Source organism: Phalacrocorax carbo, chromosome 18, assembly GCF_963921805.1.
Source record: "Phalacrocorax carbo chromosome 18, bPhaCar2.1, whole genome shotgun sequence".
In the NCBI taxonomy this organism is placed as follows: domain Eukaryota; kingdom Metazoa; phylum Chordata; class Aves; order Suliformes; family Phalacrocoracidae; genus Phalacrocorax; species Phalacrocorax carbo.
In genome coordinates, this window is record NC_087530.1 from 120,704 (window position 1) to 134,627 (window position 13,924).

Sequence of the window (13,924 nt, forward strand, 5' to 3'; positions counted from 1 at the left end):
GTTGCATCATTTATTTATTTGTTTTAAATTTAGGGGTTGTAGATTCCACTCATATCTACCTTTGTGGGAAACAGATTTAGCCATGGAAGTAGATACTGTATTATTTTTGCAGGTGGAATATGCCTTGAACCTAACTAGCCTACCTTTGAAGAAATGATAAGCAAAACCAGTGTGCATCCCAAAGGGATTCAAACTCTTAAGGATGCAGTTATCAGCTGCTCAGCTAGATGGTTCCAGCTTTTAAAGTTAACCCTTTTACTCTTGCGCTGTAGTTTATATCTATTATATTTTCTCTATCTTGCAAAATTTTGTATATTTGTGAAATAGCATGCCTGTCACTGTTTTAGAGCTCTTACATGATTTTTTGCTGCAGCACCACTTGATGGGAAACTCAAGGTACTGAACTGAAGAGGTTGGTTACTTGAATTGTAAAGCCTAGAGAGTTCATAAGCAGTCTTGTATGACATTTTGACTCATCCCCAGAGATGCAGTATGCTTTGTTTATCTTTTAATTTGTTTGTTAGGTGCCGCTTCTCTTTGGAAGTATTAATTTCAAACTACCACTGTCTTTTTTAACTTCTTGTTTCTTGGGTCTCTATCTTTCAGGGAAAGACTCTCGTCTCCTTGTCTTCAGACTCAGTGCTGTCCAAAACGATATAGAAAGAAAGCAAATGATAAGGAGCAAATACGACTGCAGAGAAAATAAACTGGAGAGAACAAAAGGTGATTTTATTATCCTGTGTTAAAAACATCCACTGTGGTATGATGCCTGTAGTTGCCAGCGGCTTATTAGCTCCCTTGAGGAAGCTGTAGGTGTTCACCTTTAGTTTTTTCTCTGGACAGTCAATTCAAACTTTAAGCTTATATGTGAAAATAAGTCTGGTATAGTCCAGCATGACAATTTAGAACTTTGTAAAAATACAATGTTACTTGGCAATCGCTGCTGATGAAAAGCTCAAGAGGAAAATAGATATGTTGCTTTCAGGATTGAGGGGTACGGGAAGAATTATGCAGGGATGTGAGACTGAAATAAAGGGCATTTAAAGGTGAAGGAACACTAGCAAATCTCCGTGAAATAGTAGTGCTTAGATTAGTTTGGGTGTTGCCGATTATTTTAGTAGGCATAAACATCTTCTGGTCTTCAGAAGCAGGCTGCTTTGGAAAGCTGGAAACTGCAGAATAGTGAAAATCCCTGTATTTAGTCTTTACTTGCAAAAGTAGTAAGGGGAAAAATAGAATTCAAGAGAGTCGTAGCCTTTTGTCTTTTTCTAGAAGTTAAGGTTATCCTATTGGGAGGTTTGTAATTCTGTGTTGCTGAGCCCTGTAATACTAATCATCGTACAAATACAGAACAAAAAAAGCAAACCCTACCCGAAACACTTAAAATCTAGAGTATTATTTCCTCAGGCTGCCATTTGTATGCCATTAATACTCACCACGGCAGTGAACTGAGGATCGTTGTGGCTATTCGGAACAAACTACTTCTCGTCACAAAGAAGTATAATCCACGCGACAGTTTAACCAGCAGCTCTCTGCTGTCGTCATCTGAATCTCCAGTAGAGGAGTTCCAGTACATCCGGGTGCGTGTAATCTAATCACTAATTACCTTAATAGACTGGGCAGCACTCATCTAGTGGTGGTGGTAAGACAAAGAGCATGCATTTTCTTCTTCCTGAACCTCCAGACAAATAAAAGTGAGAAGCTGTTTGATGGAGTTCCATCGTGTATATGCCAAAGAAATCTTTCAGATTTTTTTTAGTTAAGTTTCTCCTTGTTTTTATCATGTTTCTGTGCTTAGAGCACATCCCTTTAAATTCATGGAGTACCTGCAGCACCCTCGGTAGAACCTTGAAAAAGAGAATAATTCTATTATTTATATTATAGGAAATATGCCTTTCTGACCCTCCAGTGGTTATGACGCTGGTGGATGGACCTACTGGAGACAGTGACAATATGATCTGTGTAGCGTATCGGCATCAGTTTGATTTGGTTAATGAGAGTACTGGGGAGTCCTATAGATTGCATCATGTTGACACAAACAAGGTAAGTTTTCAGCATTGAAACTAGATTTTTGCAGAACCACACTGAACATAATTCCTTGCAGACTCAGTGCACCCTGTGCTGACCTCATAGGAGTGTAATTTATGGAGATCCTCATGTCTCTTACTTTTCACTTCTATAACCTCTGCTTTAGGACACTGAGATATTTGTTCCTTTTGGGAGACTTGGTAATAATCACTCCTAAAAGAGATAGTTGTAAGGCATGACACACTGGGAAAGAGCCTGTGTTTCAGGCTCTGGAATATTTCTGTCAGTGTAAGTTCATTTTTCTCTTTTCTTCGTCAATAGTTTACATTTTGCTTTTTCTTTGTAGTCTCAGCGTTTTATTGTTTCAGAAATGACAGCAAAATAACCTCAGTTGTTGGCAACCAGTATCTCATTCAGATTTGCTTGTTTATATGTACTAAGGCTAAAATATTTACATGTAGCTTTTAGTTCTATTCAAGAAACTGCTGCCCAGTCAACTCATAAATTAGTTGAATCTTTCTAACTAGGACATAGGGTTGGGATTTAAGCAAATGTCCTGATTTTCAGAAAAGACCTCCAGTATTTCCTGCTGCTGGGAAGGTACAGATCTTCAGCATCTCTGAAAATCAAATAATTTCAGTTGTTTCTAAATATGAATGTGGACATAAAGCTTTAACAGTGCAAAATCTTCCTCTTTTTTTTTTTTGGTCTAATCTTTTTGTTGTTGTTAACTGACTGTTTTGCTCATAATGAAATAAGGGACTACTCTTTTCATTTGTTTGTTCTTGTTGATAGGTATTTGTATCTCTATTTTTATTCGGATCTGGTGATGAAGAGGTTTGGTACTCCTAGCGTGGGTGGTACAGCACTGGAAATCTGTCTTAATCTGGATGAGGAGGAACTACAAGTAAAGAACGGGGATGGAGAAGTACACCCCCTGCTCCTCTTCTCCCCAGGAATACTTACATTCTTTGAGAACACAAAAAAAGCAGACAATTAATATTAGCTGAGCCAGTGATTTTTGTGAAGCGGGCAGAGCAGAAATGGCTTTCAGTCACTACAAAGGATGGGTCAAAATGAGTTTGGTATAGATATATAAACTTCCAGGTCTGTTTAACAGTTCTTGACCTCTACAGTAATCTTAAATCAAGAGGTGACCATCTAGCTGATTGTACAAAGGAAGGTCAAAGAACTGCTGTTCATGGAATCGGTCTCCAATCCCTCTCCCTGCCCAAGCAGTAAATGTTGTGGTCTGGGAAGCATTTGTCTAATGTTATCTTATGTATTTCGCTAATAAGGTCTCATTTCCTGAACAGATACCATACCTTTTATGGTTGTTTTCAGTTTTTAATCTAACTGTAAAAGGCAAATACAGAGTTGAAATATGAGAATCTATGTAGCCTATGCTATGTAAAATTACTGTGGTTTATCCAGCATTGGTTCTGAGTTTCTAAATTCAGCATGTTCAGTAATTCTTAAGTACACCCCTATTATTGTGTTAGTGGTTTTGAACCAGTAATTGGTGCATCTGATCTTTCTGCTAGTCTTGATGTGCAATGGAGTCTTTGGATTTAACTTTTTTAAAAGAATAGTTATTTTTAGCATATCATGTTGATTTGCAGCTGTCCTGAAATCACCCCATTCCCCACAATTTGTATTGCCAAGGAAGCTATGTAAGTTTTTATTGCTTCTTACTGCGGGTGTGGTATTGAACTGAATACAAAAGATTGCCATCCTGAGAGCATGCTGAAAATTAGTCATGAAAGAAGCTGCATTTGAAAAATTACTACTTTTGTGTTTTGTTTTTTTTTTATCTGTAGTTGTGCACTCCCCCAGCTGATTGTATTGCTTCTGTGTCAAAACCTGGTTGTAATAACCTCAGTATCCTCTGCCTGTTCATTATTCTTTCTCATTTTCATTGCAGGTTAATTTTGTTGCAGCTATTGATGTATATGAAGATGGTGAAGCTGGTTTACTGTTGTGTTATAACTGTAAGTATTTAGGGAAGACCAAAAATGGTAATACTTCAACCTGCATATGTAATTCTTTTTCACTGGAGTCTAAATAAATTTCAGTGTTTCATGGAAACATGTATTTCAATATACGTGCTTTTGAATTTAAATGTGTATTAGAGAGTCTAGAAATTTAAGTATTGTTTTATCGCTGGGTGTGTTGAATTTAGACGTACTAGCTGTTAGGTTTTAACTTCAGATATATAGATGTGTATCTCTATATTTATAGATGTTACCACCTTATTCACAAAAGTCCTATTTCTTCAGATCTAGCTCATTCTTTAGGTAGCTGCACACTTCTTAAAAAAAACTTACCGTTGAGAGGTCACAACTTGAAAACTTAACCGTTTTCAAGACATGTACAATTTAGCATTCCACCCCTTTTTCCTCTGTGTGCTGTCCCATTCTGTCTTTGTGCTTTTTCTTATGCCTACTTCTTGGCACTGTTGCATTATTTCATTGTAATTTTCTCAATCTGCTTTTATAAAATGGCCTTGGATATAACACACATGTGCTCTTCTCTGCAGTACACAACTACTTTTTTCTTCCAATCCTCATGAAAATAGAAGCTCTTAGCATGAAGCAGCCTGTATGAGGCAGTGCTGAAGGTCAAGGCATGGCTTTCTCTGTTGCAGAACGCGTGTCCTGTTTGCCTTTTCAAAGCGAACATTGATGGAGACAGGATGAATACACCTATGTTCCAGCACTGGCTATGAGATTGGTACCACTAAGCAAGTTTTAAGTATCTCTAAACTATCTCTTTCTAGGCTTTGTGAGACCTTACTGGTTCTGGTAGCTTGCCAGATCCTACCTGGTTCTGGTTCATTTAGCACTGTGTCACAACTAAAAAGCCATCTGGCAGAGCATAGTAAATTCCCACCTATATTTCTACATAGAGTCAGTTCCCCTCTAGTAGACCTGTCACTGGGCCAAAGCTAACAAACTTAGCTGATCTTAAAGTTACAATAAAGGTGCTGCACAGGCGTGCAGAAACTTGAATTGCTATTTCTAGTACAGTGTCACAGGGGAAACCTACATTTGTTCTTTAGAGAGTGTTATAATTCTGAAAGTATCATCATAGAACAAATATGAAAACACAGGATTTGGCAGTGTCCTAAGTTTGTATTTAGAAAAAGACCTGTAATACATTTCTGGAAATAAACTTGGATTCAGTCTAAGGACATCAATTACAGGAAGAAAAAACCAACAGAATTTTGCCTAAAAAATAGAAAAGAGCTGGAAGCAGCATGTATTTGAGAGTGTCATAGATGTTTACGTGGAGCCCCTGGTACACTCATATGAGCTTGTCAAGAAAAGGTGATGATTGCAATTGAATCTCATCTTTAAGCTTTCTTATAATTTGCGGATGTGACTTCTCAAGTTCTGAGCTTTAATAGATGTTTGATCAGCACTAGTGCATGTGTTTAAAGAAAAATCTGTTGGTAGTGGAAGGTTAAGTTCCCCATTGTCCAGATCTATGAAATGAAAAATTCAGAATTGCATTGCCAGTAAGAAGCTGTGTAAGCCAGCATTTATGTCTGACTCTTTAGAAAGACTGATAATTTCAGAATCAGTAGACTAGAGCAGCTAAGAAGTAGGTTCACAAGTTACGTGATTAATGAAATCTTGGTGTCTGTAATATCCCATGTGTGTAACAGTCTTCAAAGAACATAAACTATGCTAAAGTATGGCTGCTTGAAGGGCAAAGGTACAGTTCTGCTGACGCTGCTTTCTGAATTTTTCTTGCCTATTCCTCTAACCATAGACAAGGTAAGGAACTGGTAACTGTTTCAACAGAGTAATACTTACTTTGTGAAATACGACAACTTATTAAAATGTAGGCCTTTTTATTTTGATCTTTCAGATGCTGTGTTCACAGAGGAAGCACATTTCCCTTATCTGTTTAGATACAGAGAGGCTTCTACATATATGTTTGATTATGTATATTATGCCTACACTTCTGCAAAATCTGGCGATAAAGTTGGTGTTTGTCACTTGTAAGGTGATGGATGCTTTTTCTTTTCTTTTTTTTTGATGCAGATGTTTGCCAATACAGAAAGGTATATCCTTTCAATGGAGGTTCTCCACTGATCCAGCCATCAGCGTATGACTTCCACTTCAGCTGGAATCAAGTTCCTTATGCTGTTGGTGAGAAAATATCTCTTTTTACTAGATGGCTGGTTTTTTCCTTACTATTTAGGCTTCTGCTTGGCTGTTAGTGGAATTACAGTATGGGTACTAGGAGTAAGCATGTTTACATTCATGTTGACACTTTAGCTAAGTTTCTTCATAAGGTAATTTTTAAAAGTGGAGCCTTGGTGCCAAGTTCTTTCTCTGCTGAGCTTTTTTTTCCTCTTTTTCTGTTTTTCATTTTTTATTCAGTCTACATTCTGCCAGGTATGGAGAGTGAAGTCTTCTTGAGGCTTGATGTAGCTTAATGTCCATTAGTATGTTAGACAAGCCTTTTCATAGGAAAGGGAGATGTCAGAAGAGGTCAGATACTCAAGAACAGTTTTCATGGAGCATCCAAGAAACACTTACATTAACCGTTTTTCCTTGCCAAATAATTTTTGTTTCACTGCAGTCTGTGCTTTCCCTTATATCCTTGCCTTCACTACTGATTCCATTGAGATCCGATTAGTGGTGAACGGGAACTTAGTCCACACAGCAGTTGTGCCTGAGCTTCAACTTGTAGCATCAAGGGTAAGACACAGGAAAATCACATTTGACTATTTCTGTGATAGGTTGGGATCTAATTCACATAAAAAGTTGCTGTGCAGCCAAAAGCGAAACAAACCAAAACTGAAACATGTACTACTTGATCTGTGGTTACTGTTCATCTGCGTGCTCCTAGTTTATATGAAGTGCAAACAGAATCAGAATTGATCTCACTGTACTTTGTCACTCACAGTAATGCAGATCTGAGATATTTGACTGTTTATGGGGCAAATGCTATCTTCAATATCACAGATGTTCCCTCCACTTACAGTGGGATAACTTTTCCATGACCAACCCTAGTTGACTTAGCAGCAATACAGCAATAGTGGCAACAGAACATAGGGGACAAATGTTTGAGGATGGTTAAGAAAGTCTCACTCTACTAATGATGAGTTGTTTGTCATTTCAGTCAGATATTTATTTTAAAGCTACTGCTGCAGTAAGTGGATCATCTGACAGCAGCTCTAAGGAAATGAGTTCAAGGAGTTCTCCTCAAACACCGACAGCTTATGAAATGCCAGAATGTCCTCTTTCTTCTCTAGAAGGTAACATGGTTTCCAGGCAGCTCGAATAATGATCTCTAATCATCCCAACAGCTGTCGCATCTCAGTGCAGCTGATCTTCAGTAAGATGAAATTGATCAGGTAAAAGACATTGAGTTCCTAGCTAAGAGTCTGGAAGATAGAGATTTTCTATTTATTCACAGATCTGAAGCACTTGGCTGAGCTTTTACCCCATAGTGTCTCCTCTGAATGCATGGTAGCACTGTCTTGAAGAAAGCATTTCTGCAGGAGGGAAGGAATTAAGCTTCAGTAGCTTAACGAATCTTTGGCGATATGGCCAAGACTAATAATGCAAAAAGAAGTATAAAATGGTTGGAAAACTTGAGATTTCACATACACTGTTCATTTAATTTAAAAAAAGCTAAACTACCACTGGATGGTTAAAGCTGCTTTTGTGAACCGAAAGTAAGAAGTTTTAGCCTCGAAAGAGCTTGCCCAGTCAGTGTAGTGTAACGTGATCTGTGAACAATCAGTCTATAGGGGAACAATAATGGAGAAACAAGGGAACATCAACTAGACAATGCAAGATGTATGTTTATCTTCCTCACTCAAATCTGCTGCTGCACTGCTGGCAGAAGGGGAAGGGAGAAAGGAATCACAATTTCAGTTTTTAAAAGGCAGTGCTATTCGATGGTAAATTGTTGGGTTTTTTTCCTCTAGGAATTAGGAGAACGCATAGTATTTTATGTCACCTAAGAAAAGGAGCCATCATTTAAACCACTTGGGATCCAGGCTCCAATATACATGCAACATACTAAAATACACAGGGAATATTGGACAGAGTGCACAATCATGGTGTAATAATCAGAATACCAGCCTCAGGGCATGTAAATTTACTTCCCAGTTTCACTGCTGGATTCATCGTATCTCCAAGAGTCAGTCAGTCTTTTTCTCTCTTAGAGAGAGAGGAATACAGAAGGAAAAAGGATGTTATGCTTTTACAATAGAATCAGTTCTTAATACTTCCAAATGAAAAGTTTTACAGAAAAGTTATACTCATTATGTTGGCTGCATTTTAACGCAGAGCATCTTTCAATATAAATAGGTTAGGAGGAGGAAGAAATAAACCACATTCTGTGTTTCAGGTGACGTTCCATGCAAAAACCTGTACAAAATTCCTCTCAGTAATCTGGTTGGGCGAAGCATTGAACGACCTCTGAAGTCACCTTTGGCTCCCAAGGTCATCACTACCACAATATCCAGTGGCATTGCCTCTCTTCCAGTTACTCACTCACTGTCCTTATCTCGTATGGAAATTAAAGAAATTGCAAGCAGAACACGAAAAGAATTGCTGGGTAAACTATCCTCATTCTTCAGTGTACATATCAATTGCCAAGCATATAATTTCTAATCTTTGGACCATCACAGTCAGATTTGTAACATCAACCAGTATTCATAAATATGTAGGATAAACAAACAAATGAAACTGTGAAAAAACATTATTTGCAAATAGTCTAGCCAGCGCCTGATCACTTTTAAAGTGACCGTATTCTAAGCCAGGCAGAAACTATTTAGGTAATAACGGAAACCAGTGACAGATACCTTAATGTTTTCATAGATGCTTTATTTTCTGTTGAGAGTATTAAGTCTTTTATTCCTTTATTGAGGCCTCTTGGATGAGCCTATACCCAAGACAGAAAGTGCACAGAAGAAAAAAAAGGTTCCTCGAAGACAATCAGACCCCAAGCAAGGAGCAGTAAGATCAACTAGTAGCGACAGGTAAATATACTGGCTTTAGAAAGGAAACTAAGTTAGACTGTAAATGTTTTTAGAATTTGTTGTTTTTCAACCTGGTCATGCTTATCTCAGTTGGCCTGGGGCTGAGACCTTTGTATACCAATGTGCATTTCATGCACAAAACCATGTGTTTTTTTAGAGTATCTGAATATTGTAAGTACTGAAATGATTATACTTTTTGCTAAAGACATGTTAATGTGCAAAACAAGACTAAATAGGATTTTGTGGAGACCTGCCATTGTTGAGCCTGTCATTAGGATTTGGACTACTAGAGCTGCACTGTGCAGGCTCACTTGCTGTTTTCTTCATATGCTTTTGTGTTGCTATTTTCAGAATAAATTCCGTGAAGAAACACCGTAGCATTTGTCTGTTTGGCTCTGCTTACCTGATGCCACTGCCAATTTATCTTGTTTTTACTGTTTTCATAACCCGTGTTTGTATAGAGTAGAGGCAGAATTCAGCCAAGATACAGTAGACTGAGATGAACAAAAAAATCTGCTGCGATGCAAAACTGTGTTTCATTTATTTCACTCTTTGGAAATTATTTGGGTGTGGGCTTCATTAACATTGCCTTTTGATGATTTTCAGTAGAGTAAAATGGAGAGAAACTCAGTTTTAATGTTCTGTCTCTGTCTTTAGGATAACTTGATTTAATCTAGAAATAGCCATTGATCCTACTTGCCCTGATCTGTGTATTTTTTAGTAACTCTTGTCTCCCTCTTTGCAGGATAATATCAAGTTCTTTTGAAAGCTATTCTGAAGGACGTCATCTTTCCACTAGTTCAGATCCCGATACTTTAGCAAACAGGGAGGAGAGCTTACCATCTAGCTATCCATTTCAGCTGATTTCTTTATATGATGAAGACATCATTGATTTGAAGTGAAGACGGTCCTAAAACCTTTCTTCCTTACTTCACGTTTTCTTACAACTCTGTGAGCTCTATGGGAGTGTCACAAACACTGCTTCTAGTGGTAAAATGTGGCTGGAAGTATTTGGTGATTAATCTTTATAGAACCCATGTCGTTCTGGCTAGCTCAGCCTGATTTGGTGATGCTTGTATCTTTGACATAGGTATGTTTTCTTTTCTCAGTTAATGAACCATTACTTTTTGTGGCATTCTAACTGTAGTGAATCAATGAGAGCTTTAGGCTGAAACTGAAGTAAATAAAGTGTTACTTGTTCGGAGTTGCTTATAATTTGAAGTACCTGAATGACATCCGGCTAAGTTAATCACTATTACTACTATAATGAGTTGTTTTACAACAGTGTATGTCATGTGGGAAGAGTAACCGTATAACATAAGACTCCTATGGTTTTTCAGTCTTTAAAAAACCAAACAAAACAAAACAATAACAACAATAAGGCTTGCAGGCAAGGTCTTTCCAAACAGTGCAGTCTGTCCTTGAAATGATGCAGCTGTGGTGTGCTCACTGAAGAATCAAGGATGTTCTATAAAGATCAGGTAAGATATGAAGATGCTGCTTTCTTTGCTCCAGCCTGTCCATGCACATTTTTTAAAGAAACTTGAAAACTGTTTTGGCATTAAGAATCCTTGAGCAGAGAGACTTTTTATAGAAAACACAAACTTTCAAAATATTCCGTAAGAATTGGAAGTTAAAAACAACAACAAAAAAAACCACCACTAAAACCCAAAACCAACTGTATTTCTCCATCTACTGGAAAACTGTTACTGTAGTGCACCTACAGGTTTTCCCATTACAGACAGAAGAACCAACCCCTGATTTTCTTTCTGACTACCCAAAGATTCTTACGTAGGCATCAGCATTAGCTGTTGTCTGCTCTTGCTCCAAGAGTCTAAGTCATTATTCCAGATAATCGTATTTTCTAACTGGATCCAGACTGAAATTTCACTGCTAAGAACCTAGTTTTCTATGATGAAATAGTCATCTTAGATCTTTTGTTATGTTAAAAGGCAGGGTTTCATTTTTGAAGCTTGATTATTTTTTTAACCCTTTCCTCTATGCCAAAAATAAATTTTTAAAAGTATTTTGAAAGGGTTTTGGGTTTTTTTGTGGTATTGTTTGTTTTTGTTGTTTGGTTTTTTGTTTGTTTTTTTTTTAATGAACATGTGATGCTTCCAGGCTTTTATATATGAAGATTTTTGCTTTATTAGCAAGTATTTCTTGTTCTATATGTAGAAATACTTCTGTATCCTTGATTTTTATTTTGTAATGCCATTCATGTGTCATTATTTCACTTTCTGTCCAAGCATGACCATCTGGAGATATGTGCCTTTTTTCTTTGGTCTGTCTGAATGTAAAACTGTTTTTGCAAAGTATTTTTTGCCCAGTTTATCGTATAGAATGGCTTCATTGGTCCACCTAAGAAAATATGCAAGGCCTTATCTAAAAAGGGTCATTTCTTACTCTCAACTGGAGTGGCTGATCAAGGAAAGAAGCAGTATTTTCAACAGTAATTAATCTAGGAGCAGACACAGTATTAACCAGTGGCTACTATTATTTTAGTGGTTTTGCACCCATAGATGTGTGGGGTGAACCTTAGTAAGCATCTAAAAGGAAGTGCCAGCTCTAAGTCTTTGTAGTTCTTTTTGAGAATGTTATTTCCAGAGATTGTGTTAATTTACCCTGTCCTATTTATCTGGGCAGCTAAGGTTTGAAAAAAATCAGTCTGAAAGTATCATGTGGTGCTTATCCTCCCGGAAGTTGTAGACACTTCTGTGGACTGAATCCACTTTAGGGAGTACTGCTTGCACTTAGATATTTTTAGGAAGCAAAAGCACTACCTTTTTCCATAAATGGATTCTCAGTGTAGTATTTTAACTGGAAACTTTGCTTTGCACTGTTAGGATATCAGGTTTAAATATATTGTGGATGTTCACTTGTGCTATTCTAACATGATTTAATATGACTGAACCATAGCTCAAAGAGCAGTTGAAGCAATGTATGGAGATTTAAAAACTTGTCTTGAAGAACCTGAACAAGCACATCTTTAGGTATTCTGAAAGAGAAGCCTTAGAGATGGGGCACTAGGGAGATCAAGAAGAATGAGGAAAGCTTGAGAGAAAGTTTGACCACTGGCTATGATGGTGGTCAGGATACATATAGATGTGGCATTTGTGGCATAACCAAGACATGACTATAGAAAGAGGGGCCATAAAGCAAGAGTTACTTCTTTAACCAGCACCACAGAAGTGGCTATGAAGTATTGCTGTAAAGTAAGAGAGTGTGTGAGTGCGTGTGAGAACCTTTGAAGTTCTGCCTGTAATCGCAGCATTGATGACATCTAGCAAATACTAACAAAGAGCAAAAGGACTGTAAGGAGTACAGATTAAATTTGATTGCTTAAGCTAGACAAAAACAGATCAGTAGCTTCATGGTACTTATCTGGAACAAGATGTTGGTATAGTTTGATAAGTGAAGGCAAGCAACTGCTTCCCACCACCACCTCCCACCTGAATTTTATGCTATAGCTTGACTTAATGGGTCAGGTACACAGGTCGCAATGGGAGCTACCAGACCTATATAGGATAGAATCTGAACCCTTGAAAGAGATTACCTGTCTTCATTCCTAATGTATGCAGTAAGTGCCTTAACAAGGCTGCCACGTCTTTAGTTTTTGCTTCTGTAATCAATCAGCATGTCTTGCAGGGATGTAGGGATGATATTAGACCTAGCAAAAGAAGTTGGGAGGGATCAGGCAACATTAATTTGGTTTATATGACACCTAGAGTAGTAGCTGAGGCTTTAGGGTCATGTATATGTAGTTTACTACCTACTTACTGTATGAGAGCAGCCCGGAGTATAGGTAGAAAGCAGAGAACGTGGTAATAATGTTCTGATTCTGTTTGACACAAGCCACAAGAACCAAATTATATGAAGGTCTTTATCACATTTATTGTATCAAAAGAATGTATCAGACAATAATGTGAAATTGCTGGCACAACTGGACAAACACCCACTGTACAAGGACATAGCTTCTGTGGACTCTTATCACTCTCATCAGACCACCATGAGTTACATGCCTCTTAGTGTGATGAATTGACATCCTGTGAACTAGCTTCTAGCCATTGTTTCTCTCAACATATTATCTTAGATCCATACCATTCAGACTGCTAATTAAAATCAAAACAAAAGCCAACTGGTGGTATTGATACATAAGCTCTTGTGCATCATTTATAAAGGGCAAGGTTTTTATACATCTATGCACCTCTCCTACTTCAGACCAGTGTCAGATGATAAGACTTGTTGGAAGGCTATTGGGATAGACACAGCTATATTGTCATTTAGTCCAGCCTTCTAGACATACTCTTTCCCTTCTGCTTTTCTGGCATGTACATGCATCTACTCATTAAAACTTAGAAAGTAGTCTTGGCCACAAATTGTAGCCGTTTCCACCCTAAGCACAACCCTCCCTACTTTCACATGTTACGTTAAAGCTGCCTTTAGTCTGCAGTCTTGGTGTTGGCTGACCGTCTCATGGATGAGAGAAAAGATAATCTTTGAGTCTGCGGCTGTGTAAGACGGGTGGTGTTCTAATAGAGAGGAATACTGAAAAGTCTTGCTACAGATGGATGGTAGAAATTCTGTGAAGGAAGAATTGTTACCAAGTTGAACACTTGCTGTCAAACTAAGCTCAACTGAAGGCCCATTCCGGACTCGTAGATCTTTCTGCAAGAAGTGTTTTCGATCCCAACATGCTGGATTTGTTGGAGGAGGTGGGGCTCTTAACCCCTGCTGGCTAATGGTAGTGTTGTCACTTCAGCACTGTGCCTCCAAGTCTGACTAAATTACAGGAATGTTGTTTACTTTGGTGCAAGCACTAGACTGTACAGGCAGTTAACTTAGAAAGTACTCCTGCATCCTCACCAGCATAGGGAATGACTC

The 13,924-nt window shown here is 37.9% G+C and overlaps 1 protein-coding gene across 10 annotated transcripts in view; it reads left to right on the forward strand.

Annotated features, from left to right (window-relative positions):
* Positions 1-10,244, forward strand: part of GARNL3 (GTPase activating Rap/RanGAP domain like 3) — a 56,077-nt gene extending 45,833 nt beyond the window's left edge. For 9 of the 10 annotated variants that reach the window (XM_064468396.1, XM_064468399.1, XM_064468395.1 and 6 more), the window contains 10 exons: positions 607-723; positions 1,408-1,580; positions 1,885-2,043; positions 3,953-4,019; positions 6,081-6,188; positions 6,625-6,743; positions 7,168-7,303; positions 8,407-8,616; positions 8,929-9,040; positions 9,786-10,244. In XM_064468396.1, coding sequence (XP_064324466.1) covers positions 607-723; positions 1,408-1,580; positions 1,885-2,043; positions 3,953-4,019; positions 6,081-6,188; positions 6,625-6,743; positions 7,168-7,303; positions 8,407-8,616; positions 8,929-9,040; positions 9,786-9,942 — 1,358 coding nt within the window. In that variant the 3' untranslated portion in view covers positions 9,943-10,244. The remainder of the gene's footprint in view (positions 1-606; positions 724-1,407; positions 1,581-1,884; positions 2,044-3,952; positions 4,020-6,080; positions 6,189-6,624; positions 6,744-7,167; positions 7,304-8,406; positions 8,617-8,928; positions 9,041-9,785) is intronic. The other variant, XM_064468401.1, reaches the window with a different exon arrangement.
* The last annotated feature ends 3,680 nt before the right edge of the window (positions 10,245-13,924 follow it).